The following is a 14,146-nucleotide window of genomic DNA, read 5'->3' as shown; positions in this document are numbered from 1 at the left end:
TGGTAGTAGTACTGGTACTGGTAGTAGTACTGGTACTGGTAGTAGTACTGGTACTGGTAGTAGTACTGGTACTGGTAGTAGTACTGGTACTGGTACTAGTACTGGTACTGGTAGTACCAAAGTAATCCCTTTAAGGAAACTCCTTAATTCCCTTAATTATACTATTATATACAGTGTCAGAAAAATGACCCTTAATGTACGTTGACACAGAGTATTTATTTCCTTGCAATCATACACACCAACTATTATGTTCACGGCGAAGCTCTAAACCCGTAATACTTACACAACGCCTTGTGAATGGAAGATATTCATGTTTGATCCAAGGAAGGAGAGGGAAACTCCATTTTAAAAATGGACAAACTGGAAGAAATTTAAACATAAAATAATCGATAATATTTAAAAGCGCTAAACCAATAAGGTCTATAATGGGTTTATAAGACAGTTGTTAATGAGGCTTTATGAAGGTGCAGCTCTGTTTCCTTGGATCATGACACCGATAATACAGAGTATTCAACATATCTTACACGTGCGTGTTAAGAACATAAGAATGGTGGAACACTGCAGGAGACCTACTGGCCCATACTAGGCACGTCCTTCTTAAACTCAAACCCACTTAACAAAAATATTTGTCCAATTTATTTTCAGTGTTTTTATAACAATGTTGACTGAAGTGCAAGTCCCACTCAAGTCCAACCCCTCTCACTCATGTATTCATCAGGTCCCACTCAAGTCCAACCCCTCTCACTCATGTATTCATCAGGTCCCACTCAAGTCCAACCCCTCTCACTCATGTATTCATCAGGTCCCACTCAAGTCCAACCCCTCTCACTCATGTATTCATCAGGTACCACTCAAGTCCAACCCCTCTCACTCATGTATTCATCAGGTCCCACTCAAGTCCAACCCCTCTCACTCATGTATTCATCAGGTCCCACTCAAGTCCAACCCCTCTCACTCATGTATTCATCAGGTCCCACTCAAGTCCAATCCCTCTCACTCATGTATTCATCAGGTCCCACTCAAGTCCAATCCCTCTCACTCAGGTATTCATCAGGTCCCACTCAAGTCCAACCCCTCTCACTCATGTATTCATCAGGTCCCACTCAAGTCCAACTCCTCTCACTCATGTATTCATCAGGTCCCACTCAAGTCCAATCCCTCTCACTCATGTATTCATCAGGTCCCACTCAAGTCCAACCCCTCTCACTCATGTATTCATCAGGTCCCTCTCAAGTCCAACTCCTCTCACTCATGTATTCATCAGGTCCCACTCAAGTCCAACTCCTCTCACTCATGTATTCATCAGGTCCCACTCAAGTCCAATCCCTCTCACTCATGTATTCATCAGGTCCCACTCAAGTCCAACCCCTCTCACTCATGTATTCATCAGGTCCCACTCAAGTCCAACCCCTCTCGCTCATGTATTCATCAGGTCCCACTTAAGTCCAACCCCTCTCACTCATGTATTCATCAGGTCCCACTCAAGTCCAACCCCTCTCACTCATGTATTCATCAGGTCCCACTCAAGTCCAACCCCTCTCACTCATGTATTCATCAGGTCCCACTCAAGTCCAACCCCTCTCATTCATGTATTCGTCAGGTCCCACTCAAGTCCAACCCCTCTCACTCATGTATTCATCAGGTCCCACTCAAGCCCTACCCCTCTCACTCATGTATTCATCAGGTCCCACTCAAGTCCAACCCCTCTCACTCATGTATTCATCAGGTCCCACTCAAGTCCAACCCCTCTCACTCATGTATTCATCAGGTCCTACTCAAGCCCAACCCCTCTCACTTATGTATTCATCAGGTCCCACTCAAGTCCAACCCCTCTCACTCATGTATTCATCAGGTCCCACTCAAATCCAACCCCTCTCACTCATGTATTCATCAGGTCCCACTCAAGTCCAACCCCTCTCACTCATGTATTCATCAGGTCCCACTCAAGTCCAACCCCTCTCACTCATGTATTCATCAGGTCCCACTCAAGTACAACCCCTCTCACTCATGTATTCATCAGGTCCCACTCAAGTACAACCCCTCTCACTCATGTATTCATCAGGTCCCACTCAAGTCCAACACCTCTCACTCATGTATTCATCAGGTCCCACTCAAGTCCAACCCCTCTCACTCATGTATTCATCAGGTCCCACTCAAGTCCAACCCCTCTTACTCATGTATTCATCAGGTCCCACTCAAGTCCAACCCCTCTCACTCATGTATTCATCAGGTCCCACTCAAGTCCAACCCCTCTCACTCATGTATTCATCAGGTCCCACTCAAGTCCAACCCCTCTCACTCATGTCTTCATCAGGTCCCACTCAAGTCCAACCCCTCTCACTTATGTAATCATCAGGTCCCACTCAAGTCCAACCCCTCTCACTCATGTATTCATCAGGTCCCACTCAAGTCCAACCCCTCTCACTCATGTATTCATCAGGTCCCACTCAAGTACAACCCCTCTCACTCATGTATTCATCAGGTCCCACTCAAGTACAACCCCTCTCACTCATGTATTCATCAGGTCCCACTCAAGTCCAACCCCTCTCACTCATGTAATCATCAGGTCCCACTCATGTCCAACCCCTCTCACTCATGTAATCATCAGGTCCCACTCAAGTCCAACCCCTCTCACTCATGTATTCATCAGGTCCCACTCAAGTCCAACCCCTCTCACTCATGTATTAATCAGGTCCCACTCAAGTCCAACCCCTCTCACTCATGTATTCAACAGGTCCCACTCAAGTCCAACCCCTCTCACTCATGTATTCATCAGGTCCCACTCAAGTCCAACCCCTCTCACTCATGTATTCATCAGGTCCCACTCAAGTCCAACCCCTCTCACTCATGTATTAATCAGGTCCCACTCAAGTCCAACCCCTCTCACTCATGTATTCAACAGGTCCCACTCAAGTCCAACCCCTCTCACTCATGTATTCATCAGGTCCCACTCAAGTCCAACCCATCTCACTCATGTATTCATCAGGTCCCACTCAAGTCCAACCCCTCTCACTCATGTATTCATCAGGTCCCACTCAAGTCCAACCCCTCTCACTCATGTATTCATCAGGTCCCACTCAAGTCCAACCCCTCTCACTCATGTATTCATCAGGTCCCACTTAAGTCCAACCCCTCTCACTCATGTATTCATCAGGTCCCACTCAAGTCCAACCCCTCTCACTCATGTATTCATCAGGTCCCACTCAAGTCCAACCCCTCTCACTCATGTATTCATCAGGTCCCACTCAAGTCCAACCCCTCTCACTCATGTATTCATCAGGTCCCACTCAAGTCCAACCCCTCTCACTCATGTATTCATCAGGTCCCACTCAAGTCCAACCCCTCTCACTCATGTATTCATCAGGTCCCACTCAAGTCCAACCCCTCTCACTCAAGTATTCATCAGGTCCCACTCAAGTCCAACCCCTCTCACTCATGTATTCATCAGGTCCCACTCAAGTCCAACCCCTCTCACTCATGTATTCATCAGGTCCCACTCAAGTCCAACTCCTCTCACTCATGTATTCATCAGGTCCCACTCAAGTCCAACCCCTCTCACTCATGTATTCATCAGGTCCCACTCAAGTCCAACCCCTCTCACTCATGTATTCATCAGGTCCCTCTCAAGTCCAACCCCTCTCACTCATGTATTCATCAGGTCCCACTCAAGTCCAACCCCTCTCACTCATGTATTCATCAGGTCCCACTCAAGTCCAACCCCTCTCACTCATGTATTCATCAGGTCCCACTCAAGTCCAACCAATCTCACTCATGTATTCATCAGGTCCCACTCAAGTCCAACCCCTCTCGCTCATGTATTCATCAGGTCCCACTCAAGTCCAACCCCTCTCACTCATGTATTCATCAGGTCCCACTCAAGTCCAACCCCTCTCACTCAAGTATTCATCAGGTCCCACTCAAGTCCAACCCCTCTCACTCATGTATTCATCAGGTCCCACTCAAGTCCAACCCCTCTCACTCATGTATTCATCAGGTCCCACTCAAGTCCAACCCCTCTTACTCATGTATTCATCAGGTCCCACTCAAGTCCAACCCCTCTCACTCATGTATTCATCAGGTCCCACTCAAGTCCAACCCCTCTCACTCATGTATTCATCAGGTCCCACTCAAGTCCAACCCCTCTCACTCATGTATTCATCAGGTCCCACTCAAGTCCAACCCCTCTCACTCATGTAATCATCAGGTCCCACTCAAGTCCAACCCCTCTCACTCATGTATTCATCAGGTCCCACTCAAGTCCAACCCCTCTCACTCATGTATTCATCAGGTCCCACTCAAGTACAACCCCTCTCACTCATGTATGCATCAGGTCCCACTCAAGTACAACCCCTCTCACTCATGTATTCATCAGGTCCCACTCAAGTCCAACCCCTCTCACTCATGTATTCATCAGGTCCCACTCATGTCCAACCCCTCTCACTCATGTAATCATCAGGTCCCACTCAAGTCCAACCCCTCTCACTCATGTATTCATCAGGTCCCACTCAAGTCCAACCCCTCTCACTCATGTATTAATCATGTCCCACTCAAGTCCAACCCCTCTCACTCATGTATTCATCAGGTCCCACTCAAGTCCAACCCCTCTCACTCATGTATTCATCAGGTCCCACTCAAGTCCAACCCATCTCACTCATGTATTCATCAGGTCCCACTCAAGTCCAACCCCTCTCACTCATGTATTCATCAGGTCCCACTCAAGTCCAACCCCTCTCACTCATGTATTCATCAGGTCCCACTCAAGTCCAACCCCTCTCACTCATGTATTCATCAGGTCCCACTTAAGTCCAACCCCTCTCACTCATGTATTCATCAGGTCCCACTCAAGTCCAACCCCTCTCACTCATGTATTCATCAGGTCCCACTCAAGTCCAACCCCTCTCACTCATGTATTCATCAGGTCCCACTCAAGTCCAACCCCTCTCACTCAAGTATTCATCAGGTCCCACTCAAGTCCAACCCCTCTCACTCATGTATTCATCAGGTCCCACTCAAGTCCAACCCCTCTCACTCATGTATTCATCAGGTCCCACTCAAGTCCAACCCCTCTCACTCAAGTATTCATCAGGTCCCACTCAAGTCCAACCCCTCTCACTCATGTATTCATCAGGTCCCACTCAAGTCCAACCCCTCTCACTCATGTATTCATCAGGTCCCACTCAAGTCCAACCCCTCTCACTCATGTATTCATCAGGTCCCACTCAAGTCCAACCCCTCTCACTCATGTATTCATCAGGTCCCACTCAAGTCCAACCCCTCTCACTCATGTATTCATCAGGTCCCACTCAAGTCCAACCCCTCTCACTCATGTATTCATCAGGTCCCACTCAAGTCCAACCACTCTCACTCATGTATTCATCAGGTCCCACTCAAGTCCAACCCCTCTCGCTCATGTATTCATCAGGTCCCACTCAAGTCCAACCCCTCTCACTCATGTATTCATCAGGTCCCACTCAAGTCCAACCCCTCTCACTCAAGTATTCATCAGGTCCCACTCAAGTCCAACCCCTCTCGCTCATGTATTCATCAGGTCCCACTCAAGTCCAACCCCTCTCACTCATGTATTCATCAGGTCCCACTCAAGTCCAACTCCTCTCACTCATGTATTCATCAGGTCCCACTCAAGTCCAACCCCTCTCACTCATGTATTCATCAGGTCCCACTCAAGTCCAACCCCTCTCACTCATGTATTCATCAGGTCCCACTCAAGTCCAACCCCTCTCACTCATGTATTCATCAGGTCCCACTCAAGTCCAACTCCTCTCACTCATGTATTCATCAGGTCCCACTCAAGTCCAACTCCTCTCACTCATGTATTCATCAGGTCCCACTCAAGTCCAACCCCTCTCACTCATGTATTCATCAGGTCCCACTCAAGTCCAACCCCTCTCACTCATGTATTCATCAGGTCCCACTCAAGTCCAACTCCTGTCACTCATGTATTCATCAGGTCCCACTCAAGTCCAACCCCTCTCACTCATGTATTCATCAGGTCCCACTCAAGTCCAACCCCTCTCACTCATGTATACATCAGGTCCCACTCAAGTCCAACCCCTCTCACTCATGTATTCATCAGGTCCCACTCAAGTCCAACCCCTCTCACTCATGTATTCATCAGGTCCCACTCAAGTCCAACCCCTCTCACTCATGTATTCATCAGGTCCCACTCAAGTCCAACCCCTGTCACTCATGTATTCATCAGGTCCCACTCAAGTCCAACCCCTCTCACTCATGTATTCATCAGGTCCCACTCAAGTCCAATCCCTCTCACTCATGTATTCATCAGGTCCCACTCAAGTCCAACTCCTCTCACTCATGTATTCATCAGGTCCCACTCAAGTCCAACCCCTCTCACTCATGTATTCATCAGGTCCCACTCAAGTCCAATCCCTCTCACTCATGTATTCATCAGGTCCCACTCAAGTCCAACTCCTCTCACTCATGTATTCATCAGGTCCCACTCAAGTCCAACCCCTCTCACTCATGTATTCATCAGGTCCCACTCAAGTCCAACCCCTCTCACTCATGTATTCATCAGGTCCCACTTAAGTCCAACCCATCTCACTCATGTATTCATCAGGACCCACTTAAGTCCAACCCATCTCACTCATGTATTCATCAGGTCCCACTTAAGTCCAACCCATCTCACTCATGTATTCATCAGGTCCCACTTAAGTCCAACCCATCTCACTCATGTATTCATCAGGTCCCACTTAAGTCCAACCCATCTCGCTCATGTATTCATCAGGTCCCACTCAAGTCCAACCCCTCTCACTCATGTATTCATCAGGTCCCACTTAAGTCCAACCCATCTCGCTCATGTATTCATCAGGTCCCACTCAAGTCCAACCCCTCTCACTCATGTATTCATCAGGTCCCACTTAAGTCCAACCCATCTCACTCATGTATTCATCAGGTCCCACTCAAGTCCAACCCCTCTCGCTCATGTATTCATCAGGTCCCACTCAAACACGATAATTTGAAGCTACGCAACATTTAGCGTCAATAGTCTTACTAGCACACTGTTCCCTCACCAACTACGTTATTTCTAAACCAATACTTTCCTATTGGTGCAGTTACGGTGTTGTGACCTATTATTTGTATCTTCTTCCTGGCAGAATTGGACAGACATTCGAGCCCGAGAGAGACCCAGTACACACCTGGATGGCTGTCTTCCTGTACGGCTCTTGGCGGCTGATGGATCCCACTATGGGTGCTGGTAGGTTATCTCACGATCATGGGTCATCCCAGGCTCATAGGGAAGTCATCCTAGGTAATCCCATGGACAAGTTATTCCAGGATTTTCATGGGTAATAGGTCACATCAGCAGTCATTTTGCATTGTTTGGGTCACATTAAGGAGGTCTTCCTGCCGTCTTTGAGCTACATCAACGAGGTCATCTCTCATCAATCCAGGGAGTTAGGTCATCTGAGAATGAACGTCCCATCAAAGAGGTCATCATGGTGTCTTCTTATCACATTTATTGATTCCAATAAGTGCCAACAACCGAGGTCAGAATAATTGCGGAGTAATTTTATTTGAAGAGAGTAATATCATTAACGTTAGGTACAAGGACACAAGTGCAACTAATGTGACATTTTATTGTGGCAACGTTTCGCTCTCCAGGAGCTTTATCAAGCCATTACAAACAATACATGGACACAGAGGGTATATAAAGGCTCAGAGTGAGGTGAAAAGCATAATATAATCGTTGTAAGTAGTAGTTGTGGTGGTAATAGTAGTAGTAGTTGTAATAGTAGTAGTAGTAGTTGTAGTAGTAGTAGTAGTAGTAGTAGTAGTTGTAGTAGTAGTAGTAGTAGTAGTAGTAGTAGTAGTAGTAGTAGTAGTAGTAGTAGTAGTAGTGGTAGCAGCTATGTGACAGAGGGGTTTGCTACTATGAGAATAATTCTTGCTAATATCTTAGAGATGATAACTGCCTTTATTCTGTCTGTGTTAGAAACAGCCATTAATGATGATTCAAGGAATTTACCTCAACAGAAATTGGATTCTCTGAACACTAGGCTGGCATCATTGAATTTCATCAGGTGGTTGGCGGAATTCCGGTGTTCAAGCATTGTTCAATTTATCGTTCCTGCATGCAATAATGGGTTCATTGAGACGTGTTTCTAGGTTCCTTGCTGTTTCACCTACGGATAGTTTGTCACAACCTCCACAGGGGACAGTATAAACCCCTGCTTTGATTGGTTCAATGTTCTTCAATTTCGTCCTATTCAGATCTTTTAAAAAAGTAATGCGATGGCGAGTGAAGTGTTAGCTTGTACGAGTAATAATAATAATAATAATAATAATAATAATAATAATAATAATAATAATAATAATAATAATAATAATAATAATAATGATAATAATGATAATAATAATAATAATAATAATAATAATAATAATAATAATAGTAATAATAATAATAACAATAACAATAATAATAATAATAATAATAATAATAATAATAATAATAATAATAATAATAATAATAATAACAATAATAATAATAATAATAATAATAACAATAATAATAATAATAATAATAATAATAATAATAATAACAATAATAATAATAATAATAATAATAATAATAATAATAATAACAATAATAATAACAATAATAATAATAATAATAATAATAATAATAATAATAATAATAATAATAATAATAAAAATAATAATAATAATGATAATAATAATAATAATAATAATAATAATAATAATAATAATAATAATAATATCTTTATTAACTACCAGTACCTGTACAAGGTATACAGACCATAGCTGACATCAGTGACATACTACTATATAGAAAGCCGCTTGTTATGCTGAGCATTTCCCGCACATTAGGTCAGTTTTTGTCCCAGGATGCGACCCACACCAGTCCACTAACACCCATTTACCCATTTTACTGATGGGGAATATAACAATCGATGTAAGGAAACATAAGAACATAAGAAAGAAGGAACACTGCAACAGGCCTACTGACCCATGTCCCCCCCCGGATTAGCCCAATGACCCACCCACCCCGGATTAGCCCAATGACCCACCCACCCCGGATTAGCCCAATGACCCACCCACCCCGGATTAGCCCAATGACCCACCCACCCCGGATTAGCCCAATGACCCACCCACCCCGGATTAGCCCAATGACCCACCCAGTCTGGTCACCTCCACTCAAGGAAGAAGCACGGCACCAGACCCAGGAGCACAAGCTAGTCAGGTCCAACTCACACCCACCCACTCCCACTCATGTATTTATCTAACCTATTTTTAAAACTACACAACGTTTTAGCCTCAATAACTGTACTCGGGAGTTTGTTCCACTCATCCACAACTCTATTACCAAACCAGTGCTTTCCTATATCCTTCCTGAATCTGAATTTTTCCAACTTGAAACCATTGCTGCGAGTCCTGTCTTGGCTGGAAATTTTCAGCACGCTATTTACATCCCCTTTATTTATTCTTGTTTTCCATTTATACACCTCGATCATATCCCCCTAATTCTACGCATTTCTAGAGAGTGCAGATTCAGGGCCTCAGTCTTTCCTCATAGGGAAGATTTCTGATACATGGGATCATCTTTGTCATCCTCCTCTGTACGTTTTCCAGAGCATTTATATCCATTCTGTAATACGGTGACCAGAACTGAGCAGCATAGTCTAAATGAGGCCTAACCAAGGATTAGTGTGGACGGTTACAAAGCATGGCTTGCTTCTGCAGTGTTTTAAAAATTGAGGTTGGAGAGTTGAAGGAGGAGGTCTTGCTTCTCCAGGAGGAGATTAGGAGGCTGAAGGTCCACCTCAATGGGTCTGGGAGAGAGTGTGAGGTGGCTGGAGTTGTGGGGAATGAGGCTTCTAGCAGCGAGGTGCAGTCTGTCTCTCGCTGTGAGGAGGCTGTAGTTGGGGAGGCAGCAACGGCTACCAGCAGTGAGGTGCAGCCCAGCACCTGCTACAAGTGGCGAGTAGTTCACAGTAATGGAAGGCGCATCAGAGTAAGGAAAGTTAAGAGTGAAGATCTGAAGGTAGGAAATCGCTTCTCTGTTCTTCAGGATGAATGTACTTCAATGGCCAGTGAAGGTAAGGGTACTACTGCCCCTGCTAATGGAGGTAAGCGCATTCTTGTGGTTGGTGACTCTCAGGTAAGATACATTGACCGTGCTTTTTGTAATAGGAATAAGAAGATGAGAGATAGAGTGTGCTTCCCTGGAGCTGGTGTTGGGGACATTGTCAACAGGCTGGATAATATCATGTCAGGTAATGGGAGCAAGCCCATTATCTGTCTCAGTGCTGGTGGAAATGATATTGGGAAGGGTAGGAGAGAAGAGCTGCTAGATAAGTACAGGTCAGCTATAGATTTCATTAAGTCTAAGGGAGGGATCCCAATCATATGTAGCATCTTGCCTAGAAGGGGAGTAGGAAATGAATGGTTGTCTAGGGCAATTGGTGTAAATTGCTGGCTAGACAGATACTGCAAGGAACTTGCAATCCCATTCATTGACAACTGGAACAACTTTTATGGCAAACATGATATGTATGCAAGGGATGGGGTACATCTCTCTGGGGCTGGGGTGGTAGCACTTGCAGACTCGATTGAGAAGGCCATTGGTGAAATGCCTATGATTTTAAACTGATGGAAGATAGAGGTATGGGTGTGTGTGGGAAACAAGCAGGTTGCAACACTTGGGTTGGAAACAGTAAATGTATAAAAGGCATTCAGCATGAAGTTATAAATAAAGACAATAGATCAGGTCAGCAAACAAAGGGGGACAGCAGAGGGCAGCAAGGGACTAGCTCCCTTAAGGTTTACTATACTAATAGCAGGAGTGTAAGAAATAAGATAGATGAGCTAAGATTAATTGCAAGTGCAGGAAACATAGATATTATTGCTATAACAGAGACCTGGCTCAATCTGAAAGATAGAGAGATGCCCTCTTGAATGTCACATACAAGGCTATAAATTATTCCACACTGACAGGGTCAACAGGAAAGGTGGTGGAGTAGCGATGTATGTCAGAGACAATTTAAATTGTTGTGTTAGACAAGATATTAAATTAGAAGCGTCAGCCACTGAATCTGTTTGGTTACAGCTTCTCGAGGGCCGAGAAAAACTAATTTTGGGTGTGATTTACAGGGCCCCAAATCTTGATAGGGAGTGCAGTAAACTTCTATGGGACGAAATTCGTAAGGCATCTACATACGAAAATGTTGTGCTAATGGGAGATTTCAACTATAGACAGATTGACTGGAGCAATTTGACAGGAAATTTAGAGTCAGGTGACTTTCTTGATACGATCCAGGATTGTTTTTTAAAACAGTTTGTGACAGAGCCAACTAGGGGAAATAACCTCCTTGACTTGGTTCTTGCCAGTAGGGAAACACTAATTAATAATCTTGAGGTTAATGATGAGCTTGGGGAAAGTGATCACAAATCACTCAGTTTTAATATATCATGGAATTCCCCTAATAATGGCAATCAAGTCTCCGTCCCTGACTTTCGCTTGGCTGATTTCATAGGACTGAAAAATTACTTAGGTGGGCTGAACTGGAATGACCTGACTAAGGGTCAGGTAGGTGGTGATGGTTGCCGATATGATGCTTTCCAGGGCATAGTTCTAGCTGCTCAGTCAAATTATGTTCCAAATAGGGAAATCAGATCAAACAAAAATGATCCTAAATGGATGAACAATAGATTAAAATATCTGATTGGTCAAAAGAGAGGCATATATAGGCAAATCAAAAGAGGAGAGGGGCAATTGAGAAATCGATATATTCAGTTAAAGAGAGAAATAAAAAAGGGAATTAGAAAAGCAAAAAGAGATTATGAGGTTAAAGTTGCAAGAGAATCGAAGACTAACCCAAAAGGATTCTTTCAGGTATACAGAAGTAAGATCAGGGACAAGATAGGCCCACTCAAAAGTTCCTCGGGTCAGCTCACTGACAGTGATAAGGAAATGTGTAGAATTTTTAACACATACTTCCTCTCAGTTTTTACACAGGAGGATACCAGCGATATTCCAGTAATGATAAATTATGTAGAACAGGACGATAATAAACTGTGCACTATTAGGGTCACAAGTGACATGGTCCTTAGGCAAATAGATAAATTAAAACCTAACAAATCCCCAGGCCCTGATGAACTGTATGCAAGGGTTCTAAAGGAATGTAAAGAGGAGCTTAGCACACCTTTGGCTAATCTTTTCAACATATCACTACAAACTGGCATGGTGCCAGATAAGTGGAAAATGGCAAATGTGATACCTATTTTCAAAACAGGTGACAGGTCCTTAGCTTCGAACTATAGACCAATAAGCCTAACCTCCATAGTGGGAAAATTTATGGAATCAATAATTGCCGAGGCAGTTCGTAGCCACCTTGAAAAGCATAAATTAATCAACGAATCTCAGCATGGTTTTACAAAGGGGCGTTCCTGCCTTACGAATTTATTAACTTTTTTCACTAAGGTATTTGAGGAGGTAGATCATGGTAATGAATATGATATTGTGTATATGGACTTCAGTAAGGCTTTTGACAGGGTCCCACATCAGAGACTATTGAGGAAAATTAAAGCACATGGAATAGGAGGAGAAATTTTTTCCTGGATAGAGGCATGGTTGACAAATAGGCAGCAGAGAGTTTGCATAAATGGGGAGAAATCAGAGTGGGGAAGTGTCACGAGCGGTGTTCCACAGGGGTCAGTGTTGGGCCCCCTGCTGTTCACAATCTACATAAACGACATAGATGAGGGCATAAAGAGCGACATCGGCAAGTTTGCCGATGACACCAAAATAGGCCGTCGAATTCATTCTGACGAGGACATTCGAGCACTCCAGGAAGATTTGAATAGACTGATGCAGTGGTCGGAGAAGTGGCAGATGCAGTTTAATATAGACAAATGCAAAGTTCTAAATGTTGGACAGGACAATAACCATGCCACATATAAACTAAATAATGTAGATCTTAATATTACGGATTGCGAAAAAGATTTAGGAGTTCTGGTTAGCAGTAATCTGAAACCAAGACAACAGTGCATAAGTGTTCGCAATAAAGCTAATAGAATCCTTGGCTTCATATCAAGAAGCATAAATAATAGGAGTCCTCAGGTTGTTCTTCAACTCTATACATCCTTGGCAATATAAACACAAATGCAGTATAATGTGATCCTTTATTGACTACGTTTCGCCCACACAGTGGGCTTTTTCAAGTCACAAACAGAACTACCTGGGGTGGAAGGAACGCGAGTATTTATAGTCCGGCTGAGGTCAGGTGAAGAATGCTGCATCTGATGATGTACCGAGTTGGGTTGTAGAGTCTAAAAACTTGGGTAGCTTGGAAAGGAGACTGGACAAGTTTGTGAGCAGACCTTCTACAGTGTTCTTATGTGGGATAGCGATGAAGAAGTTTCTTGGCAAGTGGTTCAGCTATGTTATAGAAGCCACTATTCTGGTTGAAGTTGTCGGATATAGAAATGAGTGATGATTCCAGGATTCTTCGGTATTGAGTGTTGTCTTCTGTGGCGATAAGTCTTGAGTTTCTGTAGTTTATCAAGTGGTTGTGTGAATTACGGTGTTAAGATTTCGTTCGGATTTTTAACCCCGGAGGGCTAGCCACCCAGGATAACCCAAGAAAGTCAGTGCGTCATCGAGGACTGTCTAACTTATTTCCATTGGGGTCCTTAATCTTGTCCCCCAGGATGCGACCCACACCAGTCGACTAACACCCAGGTACCTATTTGCTGCTAGGTGAACAGGACAACAGGTGTAAGGAAACGTGTCGAAATGTTTCCACCCGCCGGGAATCGAACCCGGGCCCTCCGTGTGTGAAGCGGGAGCTTTAGCCACCAGGCCTGCTTGCGTATTGGTGTTCTGAAATACGTGTTTGGAGGTCCCTTGATGTGACTTGAAAAAGCCCACTGTGTGGGCGAAACGTAGTCAATAAAGGATCACATTATACTGCATTTGTGTTTATATTGCCATTGTGTCGGTATTTTATACCATTTATTTCCATCTATACATCCTTGGTTAGGCCTCATTTAGATTATGCTGCACAGTTTTGGTCACCGTATTACAGAATGGATATAAATTCTCTGGAAAATGTACAAAGGAGGATGACAAAGTTGATCCCAT

General features: G+C 44.0%; 1 protein-coding gene across 1 annotated transcript in view; it reads left to right on the top strand.

The window, feature by feature from the left end:
• LOC128694073 (hillarin-like) overlaps positions 1 to 14,146 on the top strand; it is a 306,029-nt gene that overhangs the window by 229,239 nt on the left and 62,644 nt on the right. Inside the window, exon 9 of the mRNA XM_070093483.1 lies at positions 7,137 to 7,237. Coding sequence (XP_069949584.1) covers positions 7,137 to 7,237 — 101 coding nt within the window. The remainder of the gene's footprint in view (positions 1 to 7,136; positions 7,238 to 14,146) is intronic.

Source organism: Cherax quadricarinatus, chromosome 43 (genome assembly GCF_038502225.1).
Source record: "Cherax quadricarinatus isolate ZL_2023a chromosome 43, ASM3850222v1, whole genome shotgun sequence".
Classification (NCBI taxonomy): domain Eukaryota; kingdom Metazoa; phylum Arthropoda; class Malacostraca; order Decapoda; family Parastacidae; genus Cherax; species Cherax quadricarinatus.
Note: the sequence above shows the minus strand (reverse complement) of the source record. Positions and strands in the feature narration are given on the sequence as shown.